At 33.2% G+C, this 22276-nt stretch overlaps 1 protein-coding gene across 1 annotated transcript; it reads left to right on the top strand.

Moving 5' to 3' along the window:
* The first annotated feature begins 4314 nt into the window (after nt 1-4314).
* LOC133187558 (amidase-like) lies at nt 4315-17466 on the top strand. Its single transcript, XM_061322961.1, has 11 exons — nt 4315-4342; nt 11077-11184; nt 12380-12494; nt 12657-12829; nt 13105-13244; nt 13698-13898; nt 13999-14073; nt 14562-14718; nt 15795-15857; nt 16374-16661; nt 17076-17466. The coding sequence occupies exons 1-11, from the start codon at nt 4321-4323 to the stop codon at nt 17273-17275; spliced, it is 1542 nt and encodes a 513-aa protein (XP_061178945.1). The 5' UTR covers nt 4315-4320; the 3' UTR covers nt 17276-17466.
* Nucleotides 17467-22276: the final 4810 nt, after the last annotated feature.

The raw sequence follows: 22276 nt of genomic DNA, 5'->3' as shown, positions 1-22276 counted from the left end.
GCCGAGTAAAGGTCAAAATTTGAAGCCCTTCACCGGTATATGGTGACGTCTCTATATGAGTGAAAAATTCTCGAATGGGACGTAAAACAACATACAATCAATCAATCAATCAAGTTATCTCGCTTAACTCAACTTTCAACTCAACTCTCGCTTTCAACTTTTACCAATAGAAGAAGCAATGAAGTAGAGAGGATAAGCAGAATGTGAATCCATGATTCTTGAAAATGTTTTCTCTTAAATTTAAAAAAGTGTACATTACTTTCCTAGATAGCCGGAGACAGTTCCCTTTTATTTTGTCTGTTTGTTTGCTTCGATTTGATTTTCCCACATTAAAAATTGGTCAGTTCAATGCAAGGTTGTTCATGTTGAACTATGTTTAAGATTAGTAGAAAGCTTAGACACCTAAAAACAAAGCGCTGATAGATCTGAAATATTTACAAACAAGAAATCATTTCTAAGATTTCGAAAGTCATAATATCTTTGGGTCATACAAAATCAAAGAATAAAATTACAAATTTGTAATTATGGGCAAACCTATTTTTCTTTGTAGTTTGCCATGAGTTTTACTTAATATTTATTTTTTGAACTTTTCATGTTCATTATTTTTAGCGATTTAAACAATTGCTAAAAATGTGTTCAAAATGGCAAAATAAAACTATGGATTGAAATGGAAAATAAACGCTCCCAAATTTTTATGACTTGCCTTTAAACTGATTACTGACAAATAATAAAATAATATTAATTAAAAAACTCTTAGTTCTTCGAAGAAAATAATTTAGACTAAGTTTAATACATTAAAACTAGAAGTTTTTGTCGATTATCATATTTGGCTTAACGTCCAACTTTGGCACCTTGTCACTTACTATTAATGGATACAGACATAAGTTGTACATTTGTAGTTTCCTTCTTTCTTAACATCAAATGGCAAATAAAATAGACATATGATAAGAGTAATGATAATAAAAATAAAATTATTATTTTATTATCAAACTTTGACTATAAAACTATGTAAAATAATTTATTAAACGAATAATTTTTTTTGTTTGTTTTTTTTTACTTCTCTTTGAAAATTTTACACTCATATTGAGATGCCACCACTTGCCGCTGAAGGGCTGCAAATTTAGACGGGTACTCGGCACTTACGGCCTTTGAGCAGTGAGGGATCTCCTACTGCTACACGAGACCTCACTCTAAATGCCTTATCAGAAGGACAGGTCTCTACGTCCCGCAGTGGGATTCGAACCTGCGACGTAAGGATCAACTTCCTAATCCGCGGCTCTAGAGTAAACGCTCTAACCACCGCATTACGCGGGCGAATTAATGCATACTTTGTTTGCTTGTTTATAGATAGTTTTCAGCTGGACCAAATTAGCAAGAGTTATTTCCCGTTGGCCGCCATATTGGAGGTCAAAATGCTCATATTCCTTTATTATTCAACCAAATTTAACTTTTCATACTGGCCACTGTGAGGTAGGATGCATTGTTTTCCTGAAAAATATACATTTGTTAAAGCCTCCTTTATTTCATAATTTTTATTCTATAAAGATTTTTCCCCAAATATTTCTGTTACACCCTCTTAGATTTGGTAAGACAAAAATTACCAGGTTGACCACCAAGATGGCGGCCAAGGGAAATAACTCGGAGAGAAAATACGTCATATGAAAACTATCTATTGTTTAACTACGATGGCCGATATCAGCCATGTCACTCTACAGTTAAATTAAGTGTAGAATGTCAGTGCTATGTACAGTTTGCTTTGTCAGGTTACTCATTGCTTGAGTAAAGTGTACAATGTGTACACCAACATTTCAGCACTGTCACGGCACTCACATTGCTAGGAAGATGTGAATTGTATACATGTGTTATTAATTGACGGTTTACTTCTATCTGCAATTAAAATTCGAATTTAGAGCAGAGGAAACACGGACCTCAAAATTTAGAGGTGGGATCGGTTGCCATGGAGGAGTGAGCATCCAATGCCTACCGGTCACACCCGCCGTGTGCTCCTTGTCATGATCGGGAAACAAAAACCGGAAATATCCGTAGACAGTTCAGTGAATAAATAATGGCCTAACAATCAGTATGAAAAAAGTCAGTCAGCCTTTGACTCAGCGACAGGTTGTATGTGTTGACAAGGTCATTGTATCGACCAAAAAACTTGCGAAAAGATGACTTCAAACGAGACTCTTGATATCCTTGATTCGTCAACTTGTTTGTCAATAGCTTGCCTCGTTTTAGAAATTGTTCATACGTAGAGCATGCTCTTGCGCATCGAATCAACTAAGAGAAATAAACCCCATATGCAGGTGATAAGGGTATATTGCTACATAAGTATAGGAAGTTGACGATTGAAAAGTTGAAGTCATCACGTTTATCACAAAGCTTTGTTGTTAGATTACCATTAACGTCTTTTTCTAGTAAAATATCTACATATGAAACAGATGTGCCAGAATCTGTGGTATCTTTTATTTCAAGCTCACTGGGATATATCGAGTCGACATATGAGTGAAAGTAACTATTGTTAATTGATAATACGTCGTCGATATATCGAAATTCGAGTTGAAGGTCACAGCAAGTGTTTTCTTCTTCTCATGTAGAAGTTTTTGAATAAATTCTGCTTCATATGAATACAAAAATAGGTTTGCTAATGATAAAAATTTACAATGAAAATTAAAAAAAAAAAAAAAAAAAGAGAACATAACTTGATAACTTTTCATCAACGAAGTTATTGATAAAAGGATTACATTCATTTAGCAGAGTTGATACTTGTAAGTCAGAGGTAGACCTGACTGAATGGCTTTTCTAGATGCTGCGTCGGCGACAAATGCAACTTCCCTTTCAACATATAGGATTCTCGTTCATCAGCACACATTGTCCCCATGGCAGAAAAAATATGTGTATACAAACCCTTACCAGGCATAGTAAGGTTTACCTGGGAAATGTTTTTTTTTTTTAAGTTTTTTGAATGGTCTTAATAAATAGGCATTCCATGAAGCGCGCTACATGTATATATATATATAGTGCAATTATAGCCAGAGTTTCTCTGCGTGTATTAATACATACTCCTTTGTGTTTTAATATACGCAGAGAAACTCTGGCTATAATTGCACTGTATTCCAAAAAGGTTTTCAAACCGAGTATCATATCTAGACTTTAATTTTCATTTTTTTAACTAAGAGACAAATCAATGTATTTTAAGCACAAAAGTCATTTTTAATTCCAATGAAGCAGTTTCAATAAAAGAATTTTTGGAGACAAAATGTGCGGCTGTTCAAAGTACAAATTGTTGGGGACAATGTGTGCCGATGTGTACATGTATGGGAACATTTTGTCGCCAATTTAGCAGGGAGAAGGAAAAAAAAGCTCGTCTCGACACAAACTGTCACTGATGTTATATGCACCGATGAACAACTTGTGCAGTGAGGTAAGGTGCCTGCAACATACATGTCGCCGGCGACGGTATGTATAGGGCGACAAAACGCACCATATATATATATATATATATATATATATATATATATATATATATATATATATATATATATATATATATATATATATATATATATATATATATAAAAGGCCATCCCAAGGTTTCTCTATGTTTAGTGGGACTGTGTCCGCGGACGGCTTGGTTTTGACTTTAATTATCCGGACTTATAAAAATTCGTTTCAGTTTTACATCTATATTGGGATAGAAATATGATTTTTATTTGAGATTCTTTTTAACTTCGGGGGGGGGGGGTCAAAGATTGAATAAATTATGTATATATTATCAATTATTTTAGTTACAATAAAAAGAAAATTATCAAATTATCAAAATAAACTTTACTATTATCGTTGTGTTGTTTTTTTCTGTTGATCTGTGGATTTTTTTCTGATAGAAAGATAGGTTTTTGATTTGGGGGTGGACGCTAGACATTATAGAAGAAACTTGGAAGGGCCTGACTCTCACACTCCAGTAAGAAAATTACTTGACAACGTTATTATGCTATTAAAGCTGACCAGTGCATTGTTAAGCTTACCCCCCCCCCCCCCCCAAGCATTGTATTCCACTACAAGTTAGAGTTCAACGAGTTTGTTTGTACATGTGCTCTACATGTATTTTCTGTCAGTATTTTGTATAAAATTATATGAACCTCGTCATGTATTTTGACTGTAAGTCAATTCCTAACGTGAATATTTAAAACATGAGAAAGATAAAAATGTTTACTGTAGGTGACAAACTCTGGGTCGTGTTTTCCGATATGCCCCAGATCCTGCCGACTGTCAGTACCAGAGTTTTTTTTAAAGTGCGTCCTATCGATGAAAAACAAAAAAATGTCGGACAAGAAAGAGAAAGGTAAGTGTAAGATTCAAATATATCAAGTTCCAAACGCATTTTGTACACTGATAATGAAATCTGTACAATTGCAAAAATCTTTCGTGTGCATGTTAATTATTTATTGTTCCTCTCCTGCTGTGCATTCATTGTCTGACTGGAACAGCTATATGCAGCTCATAAATCCCATGTTGTAATAGGGCCTAATACATGTTTGATGTTTAACCAGACACATGAAAAAAGAAACAGTCCGGGTGGCGATTTTATTTTCATCGGTACAGAATCAAAATAATAAGAGATGTACGAAAGCCCATTGAGCTCATTTTCGTAGATAAAAAAATAATATATTTTTCGCGTTATAACGCGTAACTTTCGCGAATAAACGCGAAATTTTCGCGAATAAACGCGAAACTTTCGCGTTATAACGCGAAACTTTCCCTGTAAAACAGAGACATTTGCATAAGTCTACAGTTTGTTTTACTTTTTAATGATCTAGTTATTCATTACAGTGAAAAACGAAAGACTATTTTGAACTTGGATTATCACGAGCTGAAATTTTATGTTTTCTCGCCATTGAATGTGTCTTTCCTCTTTCTAAATCTTTTTTGCCGTCACATTTTGTCTTTCTTAATGCTGTTAAATACAAGTGTTGAAGCGTATAGTAGAGGAGCGAAAATACAAGTCTAATTTTAATTAGATTGAACACTCTATATAGAATTTGAAATAAAAGATCTCAGAAAATTGACAACAATGAGGTAAATTTGTATTTCACGAAACAATTGTGTCACATCACATGAGTAACCTAATGTGAAAATTGGATGACAAATATTCGTATCAAATATTTCATCTCCGATAGACTCACTGAAGAAATACAACATTGTATTTTAAGGTTGCACCATTTGGTCATACCATTACTTACGAAAACATTGACAATTTATTCAAAGAAAGCAACGAGTGGAGATCTTCCTGAGAAAAAAATTAGTCTACAGAATTTCTTGGATTCAACAAGTGAAAAAAAGAAAATCTTTAAAGGAATATTTATTTAATTAATTAGTAGGGTTTTGAGATTAAATGCAAAATCAACACTAATCTATCCATTTCTCGCATCAATTCTCTTTTACATCTTCTGAAGAAATGTCATTTATAAATTCATAGAAGTCCCCCTCTGCGTTCATGTTTTTTATCTGTCAGTCAAGATCACAGGTTCCTGAGTATTATGACTATATATATGTATAATTTCGCGTTATAACGCGAAAAATATATTTTTGTTACCTACGAAAATGAGCTCAATGGGCTTTCGTAGAGGTGCTTAAAATTAATAAAAAAACAAAAACAAAAACAAAAAAAAAAAACAGCGGAAGCATTGCATGTATAAATATATAACCTTGAACTTATTGTATAGCAGAAACATGTGTTTGCACATCTATAGGCTAGTAAATTATGTATATGTATACATAACCATGAAATGAATGCACACACATATCTTTCACTCTGTACAAGCTGATGACCGTAGTATATGTATTAGGCCAAAATAGGGTCGGTAGGTAGGAAATTTTTTTTTTATTTTACTGATTTTTTTTTTAATTTAAAAATTCACTTGAATTGATTGAAATACAAAACAGTTTTACCATATGTGCGGTGCTTTACTTTTGTTTGGGCTTGCTATATGGGCAATAGACAATATCTTTCTTGCCATCTGCACAAATGGCCATAACAGCATTAGCTCCTTGAGCCTTTGGCTCAGAAGACTAAAAATTTAAATGATAAATACATTTTGAATAAATGTTAATTTAACTTTTAAAAAACAAACAATTGAATTCTTTTTAATAAAAATAGATCTAATCATCTTTTTTTTTTTTTTTTTTTTTTTTTTTTTTTTTTTTTTTTGCTTTTTATTCTCCTCTAAAGCCACTGTCTTTTTATGTGCAGTGTTATTCTTGGTTTTTACAAACTGAATAGGCCCTAGTGACCCCCCTTTTTTTACTTTACTTCATTTATTGACAGTCCCTACTTTTACAGTAATCTTTAAACAAAAAAGGATGCACACTATGTAGCAACATTGCTTACATGTAAATATTGCGACAACATGTTTACATTGGTGTCTGATTTTTTTTTTCAACGTAAGCAGTTCAATGTAGGTCATTGTGTATTAATTAAAGCACGTGCGCTTGACCGAAGTACAAGCCCATAGTTCATAGAGTAAATAAACAATGATAATGTTTATAGGACATGTTTATTTTAAGCATATATTAATGCTTAAAGTGGCTTAAAAATTATGTGTTTAACTAATGAATCCTTTTTCATGTCGGAACATAAATGCTATTTATAGAATGACCTGAAAATGTTGGAAAAACCCACATGTGCATATTAACAAGTGTTATTACTTTCACGGTGTGTACTATCTTACAGCAATTAGTTAATTTTTCATGGTTATAAATATTTTTAATCAAATAAAAACTTAATGCTTAGTAACATATAAGTAAATTGCAATAAACATTAAATTGACAGCTACTGCATCATACCCCGTACCTTGATTTGCATCGAGTTCACCACAGGTGCGCAACGTGTTTGTAGGATCCTAGTAATTTGAATTGGTTTATTAATAGAATAATAACTGATAACATTCAAAATAAATTCTCTCCTTAAAAAATTGTATACCATTAATAATTCATGCAAAGCGGGAAACATCGCGGCAGTTTGATGTATGGCGGGAGATCTTGGATGCATGGCGGTACCGCTTTGCAAAAACAGCCTGGGAAAAACACTGATTTTATTATTTAATCGAAAATACTAGAAATAGTCTATTTCCTTGACCGATTAAGATATATGTAAAAGTTAAACTGACCGGTGAGTGACTTCTGGATTTTTACGACCAAAAAAAAAAAAAAAAAAAAAAAAAAAAAAAATTGGTTCGGCAATTAAATATAGGGTCGGTCGGGTAACCGTAAACAAATATATTTTTTATTACGCTTTACGGTCATCAAAAAAAAAATCGTATGTGTTTACGTACGGTAACTAGGTTACATTCATCTTTAACTTTTGTTACGGTGATCATACTGTACAACTTTGAGGACGATTTATCGTTTTATTTTCCTTAATGCGTGTAAACAACAGCAAATGGCATAGCGATTACATCCCTATATATACTTACTTATCATCATAGATAACACAGATAAATCAACTGAAAAATGAAATCGTGAGTGAAACATTCTAACCGATCAGGTGGCTGACAGTTTTTGATGAACGTAATATATACATGTACTACCATTTTCAACTTGTATACAGTAATCTTTCCCTCTAGACTTAAGAAATACGAGTTGAAAATAAAGTCCGACTGAGATTATTGGAATCTCCCTACCTATGATTAAAAACAGCTGCAAAAGACGAAAGAGTAAAAGCTTGGACCATCTTTAAAATAATGTTTCTTTATTTACCCTATCCCAACCCAGGGTTAAAAAAAATGGGTGGATAGGTAGGTGGAAAAAAATATCACTGCTGAATTTTTAAAATATATTGAAATAATTTTTTTTTTAATTATCGTTTCCTGGAAATTTAAAGAGGTTTTGAGTCGGGCCATTTTAAGCCAGTCGGTCGGGAAAAAGCAAACAATTTCCTAAAGATTGCCTTAAATATTTTTTTCAAAATTCGGATGGAATGGTTGTATTGATCGAATTGATATTAGAAACTGTGTTTAAGGAATACAGAGAACATGTTTAGAACATTTTCTACCAACAATTTGGACCCTCGGGTGTTGCGACAGATAGATGAAGTAATTAAAACTTAGTCCTTTAAAACAGGAATTGTTTGCACCAACAAAACTCGGTATAAAATTCACTTTATTTTCCCCTGCTTATAACAAATTATTCAGTCTGTGTCACTGACTGACATGATGCAGTTCAGACTTTAATTTCATCTCATTGTATTTTTTAATTCTAGAGGGAAAAATCACTGATTACAAAATGATGACCATCAGGCCCGTAGCAACGGTTTCAAAAGTGGGGGGGGGGGGGGGGAGGAGGGGAACTTCCCAAAAAATCTGACAAAGCTAATTTAGTGTCCAATAACCCCTGCCCCCCCCCCCCCCCCCCGCGTTCTACCGTAGTATATATTACACTGTAAAAAAATAAGTGTTTTAAAAATAAACACCAAATTGCCACAGATAATAAACACTTCAACACGTTTAAAATTTAAACACCTCGCGAAGTGTTTAAGAAATAAACACGTTAGAATGTTTAAATTCTAAATACATGAGGTTTACTATTTAAATACTTCTTTCTCATTCTGTTTAAATACTAAACACTTAAAAAACACAACATTTAAAACATATAAAACCTACATGTTAACTAAAATCCAATAAAATTGGTGGCGGGAAGGGGGGGGGGGGGGTCTTTGAAATAGGAAAAAAACATACATTATCGCTTAGTAAAATGAAATATTTTTCAAGAGTAAAATTTTGAAACATTATTTAAAAAGGGCCAGGTCTCCTTTACATCCTTTTTTTTTTTTAAAATAAAACAAACAAATTCATAAATAAATATAATGCAAAAAGACTGAAAATGTTATTTGTTGTCTGGGTACGGGATATATTATGTATTACACTAATAAATCCAGTTGTAAATGTTACAAGTTTACTTTCATTTATATTCAGAGTTTTAACCAAATTTTCCAGTTTTGACATATAAAGGACTAATTCATTAAATATTCTTGCAACTAGACAGGAACTGCCCGGGATATCACTCACTAAACTTCATATAATATTCTAACCAAGTTAAACAGTCTAGCTCCTCTGGTTCTGTGTAAAATTCAGGTTCTTCTGCAACGGATGATGATCTCCAGCTGTTCATTCTCCAAAATTGTATTCACCTTAAGTAGTTTTAGTTCCTTATTCTCATCAGAAATATCCTGAAAAATAGATAGATGAAAAATTCACTATGCAAATTCAGAAAATTATCTGTAAAAGAATACATTGAGATCGAAAAAAAAATTGTTATTCTTCTCGCCAATTTTAATTATATAATACATAATGAGAAACAAGTTTGGAATAAAAATCTGCAATACAAATAAATTATATTAGCGTACAAACAGTGTATACACTTTAAAATCATGTAAACAAGGCACACCCCAAAAATGTAAAGTTTCTTTAAAGAATACATGTACGTGCGCGGGCTGGAGGTGAAAATTATTGTTGGTATATGCGCGATTATAGTATCATTGCATGTTGTTAACGTTTATGTGTTGTGTATGGTCAGCAAATAATCATAAAAATGCGTGATGGGGAGCATAAAGTTTAGCAAGGGCGGGTAATTCGATTACATTTACTTACCAGGAATCAATGGTGTTTGTGTATGTGTGTGTGGGGGGGTGGGGGGTTGACCCCTTTTCTTTGAAATACTTCTTAAACTCACCTCTCAAGGTTAAGTATGATCTTCGTTTAAAATCCCTTTCCTTTATCAGGTAATGTATGCTTCTCAGGATTCACAATAACAGATGAACGTCCCTGCAAATTAATTAGATATCACAAAGTTTTAAAAAGACTACAGTATTTTATCGTCTATACAGCTGCGCATGGCCGCATTGCACTCAGACGATTACTAACGATAGGAAACAATCCTGCATTTCATAAATGAAAAGCATTAGAGATCTCTAATGTATTTAACATTCTTTTTTATCAGATTTTATATAAATAAATGTATAAATACCTCCTGATTCCTTGTTAGATATCGTGTTTATTGTCAGTATATGCGTGATTCTGCATCTTCTGCGTTCAAATGGCACTTTATAACATAATCAACTGCGTCATTTTCTATCATAACGTTTTAAACACTGGTGTTTAATTTGCAATTTCTATATAAATACCATGCGTTTAATCTATAAATTTATATGGTTAAGAAATGAACACTCGTGTTAAACACCGGTGATTAAAAGATTGATACATTTATAAAAATCATAATGATATTTATTTCTCTTTCCCCTTTAACAGTTTATAAAAATTTGAATTTTTGGCACAAAATTACTATAAATTAATGTTAATTGTAATTGCTTTAGGTATGATTTAAAGTCAACATATTGCCTGGCTATTCGTATATTTTCTGTGTCGAAAAATAGCTACTATTATATGCGGAATTACTTCATAAATTAAGACATTGTACAAATGGCAAATGCACACAGCAAATACTGAGAAGCAACACCTTAATTTATTTTTTGATTTGATGCATATGAACATTTCGTTTAAGATGGATGATTAAACATCCTTCTTATTGAACACCAGTTTAAATAGTCGTGTTTATATGTTAAACGCTAATGTTTTGTGTTTAAACACACCATGTTTAATTGTTAAACACGACTGTTTAAAAATTAAACACAAATTAAACATCATTTTTTACAGTGTACGGTCATGAAAAAAGGTTTTTTAATCACGATTTTAAACATTTTTCAATTTATCTGCGTGATTGCCTCAGTTTTGGCTGGTATGCCATTGATTCCATTTTCAGAAAAATAAAGCTTTTATAATTCGAATTTTGGATAACCTGTTTTACCTTAAGTTTACAATGTTTTACATCAACTGCTTGTGTCTAGTGTCCTTGTTAAATTTTATTTCGTTTTTTTTTTTAATTTTCAATGATTATTGATTTGATAAAGACTATTATCGTTTTTGTTTAATTTGTTGTTTAATGGTCATAAAACAGGACGCAAAATAGTAATAATTTTCAACATTTTTATAATGCTATTATTAAACAAAAGTCTCTACTTTGCAGAACCCCAGAAGAGTCCGGCGATAGTTCGTATATCTGAGGACGAGATTAAAACTATTGCTGATGACCTCAGATTGAAACTCACAACAGAAGAAACCAGCGCCTTATATGGTACATATTCAGCATGTCAAAAATTATATGAATAGGATGCATGTATCAGATACACCAGTATCACTTCTTGTTCCCACTTTGAATGGTAGAAACACCCAGCACTGGTGCCTCTATAGCTGATGTCAGCCCTTGTACCCATTTTAAGTGCATAGTACAAACACCCAGCACGGGGGACTCTGGTCGAAATCACCCCCTGTACCCAGGTAAAGTAGCAGAAACGTCCCACTCTGGGGCGTCTGATCGATATCACCCACTGTACCTATAGTTGGAGAAACAACCAGCGCTGGGGCTGTCCACGATTCCAGGCCCCCGGATCATGAAAAAGAATTAAGTCAAATTCTCAATCGCCTGTAAAATGTTTCATAATTGTCGACTTTATCTCTAAATTTGCAGATAGCAACACTTTCATAAAGCAATATTGAAAAATATTAGAATTTTGGTCTGCTTGACTTCCATAACATTTTAGAACAAAATGAAGATTTTGACTTAAGCTTAAGATGTTTCATGATCCCGGGGCCTGATGATTTCTAAGCTATCATGCACATAAGTATAGTATAAGGTGCGTATTTGAACCGTTGAACTGGGTCAAGATGGCAGCTCTTTCTTTTCCAACCTTTCTTTCAAGATATCCTCCGTCCACCAAACATGGCTGCTTTGCCTTTAACGGCCACATCATTTCTGCTTGCGAAATTTCCGGCCGCTAATACATGTATTGCCACTCAATTTGTATTTTTTTATTTCAAATGAAGGAATCGTCAACCTTTACCAGGACTATTGTTGCCTGGAGGCAGATGATAAGAACTAGCTTTGTGCTGCTTTGTGTTCACGCGTGTCCACCTCTAGCGCACCCTAACTTGGACGGGGTCAACCACTCTTAAATTCCCTTTTCAAAAATGAGTAATATGACTTGTCTTCGGAGCAGCCTGGTCCAAAGTTCTTATCAAGGGTAATCATTTTATGGTGCTTTGTAAGAAAAACGGTTCATAAAAATGGGTGGCAATGACGCGATAGGAAAGGTCTCTGTATTGATTAAAAGGACGGCCATCTTGGTCGGAAGGAGGGCCACTTTAAATAGCCGGAAACGGAAGGGCGACAATATTAGACCCATTTCGGACCCGGTTAAAGAGAATTGTGCATACTTCATGTATGTAGATTCAGACTTAAAAGAAAATTATACATATTATACATCTTTTAGATTTCTGTGGAGATGTCTGCAAGGACTATCAAAGGGTTTATGAAATTGTCTCCCCAACCCCTACCGTCAAATACCCAAGGACCCCTGGGTACAGGGAAACCAAAGACGATTCGTGGTGAGTGTACGTTGAAATTCATAGTTAAAAGACAATTCCCATGGCTATAAATCTAAAATTCATCAACTCCTGAAAGCCATATGTAGTATCAGAATCATACCAAACATTTTTAACGTATATTTCTGAAGGAATTCTGATAAAATCTCGATTAATATCGAAAAGGTATTACCGATGTGACATCAAAGGGACCGAGAAGGGACTGTTAGCGGGAAAAACTGTAGCAATCAAAGACAATGTGTGTGTGGCAGGGGTTCCCATGATGAACGGAAGTAAAATACTGGAAGGGTTCGTACCCGACAGAGATGCTACAATTGTGACAAGGATACTGGATGCAGGTACATGTACATGTATATGTTAGAGAGAGGAGGGGGAGGGGGTGCTGAAATATAAACACTATATCTAAAATACGCAAAGTCTTCTGTGAACCTCTCAAAAGTTACAAGATTTCTAAACAAAAAATTAATTTCAGTGAGTAACTGCATTTATGTAGTACAATGTAATTATACATGTAACTATGTTTGTTCATCAGCATCAAATAGTTCATGTATTTTACGATGTGACAACTTCTGAGCACTTCTTTACTCCTTTTGTTTTGATACTGTATGTTTAGGTGGTAGAATTCTGGGTAAATCAGTGTGTGAAGATCTGTGTTTCTCTGGTAATAGCGCTACATCAGCGACTGGACCAGTTAAAAACCCGTACGATCCAACGAGGTGCGCGGGCGGATCTAGTTCTGGATCTGCATCCTTGGTAATTTTATTTGGCTGAGCCTTAATTATATGCTTAATTGTAAAGGTCATGAGACTTAAATATGACAAGCGATTTATCAAATCTGAAAGTGGTGGTTTAGATTGGATCAAAAGTACGTACAATTCCGAGTTTTTCTCGAGAGAAAAACTAACGGGGGACGGGGCCAGGGTGGAACGCTTCATGATAAACCTTTTTTGTGCATAGTGAATAAAGTTTGTATTAAAATGAAATAATTTTAATAACATTTGGAGACTACCGAATTTGAAGAGTGATTTAACAAAAATATTTGGAAAAGGGAAAGGAAGGTCATGGCAGTGAATTAAGATTTTAAAAAATCTATTATCCTTGTGCACTTAATTAAAATACTTCATGTTTGATATAGAAACTATGAAAAATATGTGAATGAGATTTGTGTGTGTATTCTATTAAGCTACCTTAAATTCTGTTGTAAAGGTGGCAAGAAAGGTGGTTGATGTGGCGATTGGCGGAGACCAAGGCGGATCTATTCGTACTCCATCAGGTTGGTGTGGAATTGTAGGACTTAAACCCACCCATGGGTTGGTGCCATATACCGGGATAATGCCGATAGAAATCACTATTGACCACACGGGACCAATGGCTAGGACAGTGGAGGACTGCGCTACACTGTTAGAGGTGCCTCATACAATTTACTTCGGAAAACTACTCAACGTTGTTTGCATGATGTAAGCAAAATAATTGATTTATTACAACAAAAGCTTCTTTTTTTAAACAGGTGATTGCTGGTTATGACGATGGCAATGACCCACGTCAGATCCCTGCAGTACCAACTCTTCCATATTCTAAACTGGTAAGAAAAACACATTTATTTTGTGTTTTTGTTGGTACACAAGTGGAGATTCAGCAGGGTGTCGGGGTGGGATGGGTGTGAATGGGTTTGAAGCACTTGTGATTTTCAATATTATTGAATATATTGATTTACTTGATAAATAAGTCCAACAATGATACTGGACAACCCCACGAAAAATGGGCCTCTCCTGTGATCTTTAAAACAAAATATGTTTGTGAAGTGGAGATGCTTTTCACTCTGCCCAAGGATCCAACCTTGGGTCAGATATACATGTACAGCTTAGTCAGCTGCCTTTAAATGTCGTTTCTTGCGCTCAACTTTATCATAAAAAGAATATCAAGAAGTTTTTGCCGTAATGGATGTCTTACAGCACTGTAACACACTTCGACATCCACAAAATCAATATTTGATAAGTACTTGTATATCAATTTAAGTCTATGTAATATTTTTACTCATTGTATTTAAGTTTATGTAATATTTAAAATCAGTTCAGCGATGGAATAAAGGGAAAGAAGATAGCAATTCTAACGGAAGGTTTTGAAGAGGTAGAGGAAGATGTAGCGAAGATTGTAAAGGTAGCAGCATATAGACTAAAGGAGGCTGGGGCTGAAGTCACAGAAGTGTCCCTCCCGATTCACAAAGATGGTTCGACTTCTTACTTTATTTTTCACCCCCCCGCCTTTTTTTCGTGAAGATGGTGTAAATGTATTATTAGTTGTCCACTTCTTTTTAAAAAATTAATAAAAAATCTTGCAATATTATACAATAATAGTACTGGTAGAATTTCAGATTTTTTCTTTCATGTCTCAAAGACAAACTATCAGAATTTATTTAAAAACTTGTACATGAGAAGAAGAAAACACCTGCTGTGACCTTCAACTCGACATTTAGATATATCGACGAAGTATTATCAATTACAATAGCTACTTCCATTCATATGTCGACTCAATATATCCCAGTGAACTTGAAATAAAAGATATCACAGAGTCTGACATAGCTTTATCATATTTGAATATTTTACTAGAAAAGACGTTAATGGTAATCTAACAACGTGTGTTGACTTCAACTTTTCTATCGTTAACTTCCCTTATGTAGCAATATACCCTTATCACCTGCATGTGGGGTTTATGTCTCCTAGTTGATTCGATACGCAAGAGCATGCCCTGCAAACGAACAATTTCTAAAACGAAGCAAGCTATTGACAAACAAGTTGATGACTCAAGAATATCAAAAGTGTCGGTTAAAGTCATCATTTCACAAGTTCTGTGGTCGATACAATGACCTTGTCAGCAAATACAATCTATCATTAAGCCAAATGCCGACTGACATTTTTCATACTAACTGTTAGGCCATTATTCACACATTGAATTGCCTACGGATTTTTCCCGATTATGACACGGAGCACACGACGGGTGTGACAGGTCGACAGGGGATGCTTACTCCTCCATGGCACCTGATCCCACCTCTGATGTTTTTAGAGTTCTGTCCCTGATTTGTTTTGTTTCAATGGACTTTTAAGCTTGATTACTGTTCGTTATCTACATATTTGTTCTTAAAGATAGAAGAGCCCAAAACAAAAGCTGATTTTAATAAGATTGACTATTGGTCATTATATTCTGTTCTTATAATCGTAAATAAAGCTTTCATCCTGTTTGTATGATAAAAAGAACATTGTTACTTATCTTTATGCCACTATTATTTAATGTATATATTTCATACAGGTAAAGCAGTTTGGACACCTGTTGCTTTTGAGGGGACATATCACACGATGGTGAAAGGGAACGGTAAAGATTTATGTTTATTAAGTTCTATAAAATCACTGTTTTAAAAGAATTAATTTTTGTTTTTAAAATCACGCATTTGTTTGATACTAGTATTGTTTTTAACTAAAAACAAAATACTTCAAGCTATAAATCATTTTACAATGTCTTTGCCAGGGGATGTAACCAGGCAAAACAGCTGAAGTCGAAATCTATATTTAGCTGAAATGATGTATAGTTCAGTCAAACTGTCTGAAATAACAAATGAATACTATTTAGCATCACCAAACTGCTGTTTTCTGAAAAATGAAAGTTTTAATTCACAGTTCATAAATATCTTGACAGATGCTTAAAATTTTGACTTTTAAAAGTCGAGTTCTGTTTTATGATCCCGAAGCTTTTCTTTCACGTTTCCCTTTTCATCTTAGGTATTGCATCAAAGCTTTCGTACAGGTCTTGAGATGTAAACCTGAACTTCAAAGATAAATTGTAAATTATGTATAACAGAAATGTAAATGTGACCTGAATGTTATATCGTAGGTCATGGATATAGCTGGAAAGGAACCTACGACCTTCCATTGCAGGAAGCTTTGGCTGGAGCTTATAATCTCCGCCCGTTTGACTGCCCCCTACCGTTCAAAGCAGTCATGCTGTTTTCCGAATATATGCAGAGGAATTATCAGAACAAATTTTATGCCAAGGCACAGAACTTGGTCCAACTTTTGACAATGGAGTATAATCGAATCCTTAAGGATTATGACGTCATGATAATGCCCACACTTCCGGGGAAGCCGTTTAAACTCCCTACTACAGAGAACTCTATTCAAGGTAACATACATAAATTAAATTAAAAGAACATTTTGTTTGTAGTGTTATTTTTTATTTGTATGAATAGTAATCAAAATGTATTGCAGTTTTTTTTAAATGATGTGTATTTATTTGTGATTATCATGACAGTGAATTAGTATACAAGTATACGGGTCATAGTGTTATATTTGAGAAAGTTCTGCTGCTGTTCAAGTGCAAAATCAACATTATATTCTTATCTTTTCGCTGCAATGAATATTCTATAAATATAATTATAAATACATACTTATATAGATATACAATTATCTGAATTTCATTCCCAGAATTATAGCAGACCCATAAAAAAGCTACCGCATCGTGAACACATCAACATTTTCAAAAATGAAATTGTCATAATACACGTACATTTTTTATGTATGTTTTTTTTTTTTTCAGAGACATTGAAATTACTGTTAGGAATGGTGAAAAACACAGCCCCATTCAATTCAACAGGACACCCTGCCCTCACCATTAACGCGGGATTTAGTGAGGGGCTTCCGTGTGGGATGATGATTGTGGGCAAAATGTTCGATGAAACCACAGTTTTACAGGTCGCCAGAGCCTACGAGAAAATTCGGGATGGGACAGGATTTTGAGTGAAGTGATGCACAGATGCAAAAAAATAATCAAAGTTTCGTTTCATCGTTATGGATTTCTTGTTTATTATAAAATATACATATATATATAGATGAATATTCAAGATGTATCTTAGTTGTTTTGTACATAATTTTAACTCTTCAACTACAACTTTGGGTTAATTCTTATATAGGATATACACATAATACATGTACACTTGTATATGAAATTTAAAAAAAAACAAACATTTGAAATGCCTTAGTTCTCTTATTTTTAATAACAGAGGCCTGTTCAACAGAGTGAACGTTCGCGAGCGCTAGCCATAATTCTTTATATCTCCAACAGAAATGTTCGCGAAGGCTCTTTCTGTTGAACAGGCTCTGAATTGATGTGTGTAATTCTGTTGAAATGAAGACCGTCAAAATAAACTTTTACATAGATGTCAACTGGTCTCTAAAGCTTATCATGACAATGTAAAGAAACATTAATTTTTCTGACAATTATTTTCCCAAAATTTAAATTAAGGTTGAAAATCTATATACAACAGTTATGTCTATCAAAATCCGAATTTAACCTAACTTTATAAACATTCTGATACGCAAAAATGCTGATGAAAATTAATGGGCTAAAAAATTTCAGATATTTTTGTGTTATCTAATACGTCTTATCGCTATCTTTACATAGAGATTTAATAACTGAAAATGTCCGGGGGGGGGGGGGGGGGGGGGTCTGGACCTAATCTCCCCACCCCATCCTCGAATGCTAGAATATTCGACTAGGTCAAAATTTTAAATATTTGCTTATTAATATATGCAAATACTGCTGTGTAAGTTTGATTCATGAATTAAATCTTTTTCGAATATTAATTATTATTATTAGAGCGAAATTTTATAGGAATCATTGACCTTTAGGTATATATAGTATGAATGAAAAGAAGGATGGTATATTAATTTAAGCCTTAAAGTGATATTATATAAATATTATGTATGTAGAGAATAATACATTACCCTTTTCCATACATCACATCCTGTATCAACCCGAGACACCAATATCAGCCAGAGGACCGATATTGGTCGATCGCGAGGGCTGATGCAGGGTGTGATGTGGAAAAAGGTACATGTATTATTATGTTTATTACATACTTAATTATAACATACAGCACGCATTTACTTGAGAAAATATAAATAAATAATCATACACTGACTGTCTTATTATATCAAAGAACAGTTACATGTATTTAAACTAAAAGAATGTGAACAAAAAAGGTCTATTAAATTTATCACAAGAACATTCTTTTAGGTTTTAACTACAAGGGGTGTGAAATAAATCCTATCAGCCCTGCAGGATTCGTATCAGCTGGAAGCTGATACGGCTATTGTGACGTCAATTTTCTATTTGTATTGTATAATTTTCTATTTGTATTGTAAAATTTTCTATTTGTATTCTATAATTTTTCATTTGCATTGTAAAATTTTTATTTATATTCTATATTTTCCCATTTGTATTGTATATTTTTTATTAGCAGTGTATAGTTCTCCATTTGTATTGTATATTTTTTCATTTGTATTTTATAATTCTCCATTTGTATTGAATAATTTTCCATTTGTATGGTATATTTTTTATTTGTATTGTATAATTTTCCATTTGTATTGTATAATTTCTCATTTGTATAGTATAATTTTTCTTTAGTACTGTATACTTTTCCATTTGTATTGTTAAATTCTACAATAAAAATGGAAAATTATAGAATCCAACTTGAAAATTATAGAATCAAACTGGAAAATTATAGAATACAAATAAAAATTATACAATACAGTACAAATGAAAATTAAACAATACAAATGAAATATTATACAATACAAATGAAATATTATAGGATAGAAATGGGCAATTATAGAAATATATATAAATAAAAGTAAAAATTTTACAGTACAAATGAAAAACTATACAATACAAATGAAAAAGTATACAATACAAATAAACATAATACAATACAAATGGAAAATTATGCAATGTAAATGGAAAATATAGAATATAAATGGAAAACTATACAATACAAATGGAAAAGATCGAATTATTGCAACGTTTGACATGCTAAATATGTTATAAAAGTTACAGTATTTATTTTCTCGGTAATAGCCGTAACTGCAAAGGGCAAAGGACGTTCTAGCCGAATTGCAGAAGGTCGAATGGACATTTTAGAGGAAGAAAAATTACGTACCTGGAAAAATTCATTTGGGCATTAATTTTAGTGGATTTTTGTCTCAAGTAAATTTAATTCTTTGAAAGAATCAATGTAAAGTCAGCAAATATTGATCAGTTAATTACTAACTTACTATAACTCTAACGGAGCTGTCAATGACACAGGTAAAAACAAAACTCAACCCATATTCATTCAGGGAAGTACACGAAAACAGGGTAGAATTGATGGAATACATACACCAAATCCCTGTTTCTTAAAGATTTTTGGCAAAGCCCGTATTCGAACTAAGGGTTCTTCCCAGACTATTCTCATTCAAATCCTACTCTGTCTCCTGTTGGTGAGCAGGAGACTGGATATCGTAAAAGAAAAATATATGTATATATATTTTAGTGAATTTTCCGCTAAAATGTCCGCATCTTATTTCTAAATCGTCTAAAATGTCCTACAGATCTTCCGTCAAATTAAATGTCCCAACGCCGATTGTAAAAGACCATCGTACTCGTGGAGATCTAAATTATAAAGCGTGTAGAGACCTGCGCATGATTGCCTACTATCATTTCTAAATAATGTCGGTCAAAGAAAATAAAGGTGAGTTTATCGCACATCTTCTTCACCTATTGCATAAGGTGTACAGGAAAGATGTTAAAAAAGCTTGATTTGATACTAGGAGAGGGAAAAGAATTTTCGATGTTGTTTGGCATATATATATAGCATAAGAAAGTCACAGTTTAAAATCATTTAAATGGTGTTATTTATAGAACTTCAGAAGAGTCCGGCGATAGTTCGGCTATCTGAGGATGACGTCAAAACTATTGCTGAGGATCTTAGACTGAAACTCACTACAGAAGAAACAAGCGCAGTTCACGGTATATATAATTATACATACAGCAATACCTGTCTCTACATTTTAACAATTGAAATTTATTTTAACTTATCAGAAATAAATGAACAGTTAGGTACAGATAAATAGAACACATGGATATCTAAAAATATTAAAAGGTAATAACCGTAATTATATTAGTATTTTTCCTTTTTCGATATATATATATATATATATATATATATATATATATATATATATATATATATATATATATATATATATATATATATATATATATATATATATATATATATATATATATCAGTGTTTCTCGGTAACCGTGTTAACTCAGTCGAATTGCTGTCTTGGCCAATAACTAACTTCTGAATGATAAGAGATAAACATATATATTGGAAATATGAAATGTAATGTTTGTTAATAATAGGAATATCAGTCTCAAGACGGACACCCCTCCGATTTTTTTCCACAAGGTACCTAACTCGATTTCTTAAGGTTGTCCGATCCTTAGGTTCTGAAAAACAACAGTTAATTAAGTAATTAAAAATGCGCACAATAATGTCTCTGAATTTAAAGAGTAATGACTGTGATTGATTGATTGTATGTTGTTTTACGTCCCATTCGGCAATTTTTCACTCAAATGGAGATGTCACCATATACTGGTAAAATGCTTCAAATTCAGAACCTTTACTCGGCATTCAGGGACATTGAGCAGTGAGGGTCCTTTATCGTGCCAACGCCTATCATGACACTGGACCTATGTTTTCAAGGTATCATCCGAAAAACCCTGACTTCTACTTCTAATGCCGGGCGCTTGGTGAATGAACAGTCACTACCTATATTTACGTCTTAGGTTTGACAAGGCACAGTGAACAAGAATCGAACCTGGGCCCCCGATAACGAAGTTATTGAACTTATAATAGTGAATATTGGCACTCGTTCGCTGTAAAAATGCACGTGCTTATGAGTGTATTTTTGCAGCCATCAATTACTCTAGTAGTTCAATAAAGTTCAAATCTCCTTTGTTATTTACTAGCTAAATCATTTTTCATTTTCTTTTTAAAATTTTCCAAATATATTATATTAATATTTTAAAGGAAATAACTCGTATTTGATGAGAATTGTCCAATTATGGTTTTTACAGTACAAGTGCAAAAAAAAAAAAAAAAAAAAAAAAAAAAAAAAAAAAGTGAAAATTGGAGTAATTTTTTTTAAATGCATCTTATCCAATCAGATTCTAGCTTTTAAAACATTAAAACATTATGATAATGTACTTCTCAAATTATATGCAGTATGTACTTCGCAATTTTTAATTGTCATGAATGTAAATGTAATAATCAAACCCGGTTCTTATAGCATTCTTTGAGATAATCTAAGATTTTGATGTAAACACAGTAATGGTAAAAGTAATCGGGTCAAAATCCAATAACACATTGACCTTTGATCAATTAGCAATACGCTGAAAAATCATTTTCTCAATGTAGATTTTTGTGGGGGTATTTTCAAAGCTTAACGGAAGGTTAACGAACTCGTTCCACCAACCCCAACCGTTAAATACCCAAGAACTCCGGGGTACTGGGAAACCGAGGACAAATCTTGGTGAATCTACTGTATTCATAGCAAAATTCTAATATTTAGTCTTCGTTTTTCTTTTACAATATGTTATGATGGGTTTCAGTTTTATGTGAATTATTGCTATTAACATTTCTAAATGTTTTGTTAAATATCGACAAGGTATTACCGTTGTGACATTAAAGGAGCCGAGAGGGGACTTCTGTCGGGGAAAACTCTAGCAATCAAAGACAATGTGTGTGTAACATGGGTTTTCATGATGAACGGAAGTAAATTACTGGAGGGGTTTGTACCCGACAGAGATGCAACAATTGTGACACGGATACTGGATGCAGGTATATGGAGAGAGAGAGAGAGAGAGAGAGAGAGAGAGAGAGAGAGAGAGAGAGAGAGAAGCTAAGATAT

The sequence above is a fragment of the Saccostrea echinata genome, unplaced genomic scaffold (assembly GCF_033153115.1).
Source record: "Saccostrea echinata isolate AGI-Se365-2 ecotype Australia unplaced genomic scaffold, CSIRO_AGI_Sech_v1 ptg000015l, whole genome shotgun sequence".
NCBI lineage: Eukaryota > Metazoa > Mollusca > Bivalvia > Ostreida > Ostreidae > Saccostrea > Saccostrea echinata.
Note: the sequence above shows the minus strand (reverse complement) of the source record. Positions and strands in the feature narration are given on the sequence as shown.

Coding starts and splice junctions, on each gene's coding strand:
- LOC133187558 (XM_061322961.1), top strand. CDS start 4,321: ATGTCGGACAAGAAAGAGAAAG. Junction 11,185..12,379: donor AGAAACCAGCGCCTTATATG/GTACATATTCAG, acceptor TACATCTTTTAG/ATTTCTGTGGAGATGTCTGC. Junction 12,830..13,104: donor GACAAGGATACTGGATGCAG/GTACATGTACAT, acceptor CTGTATGTTTAG/GTGGTAGAATTCTGGGTAAA.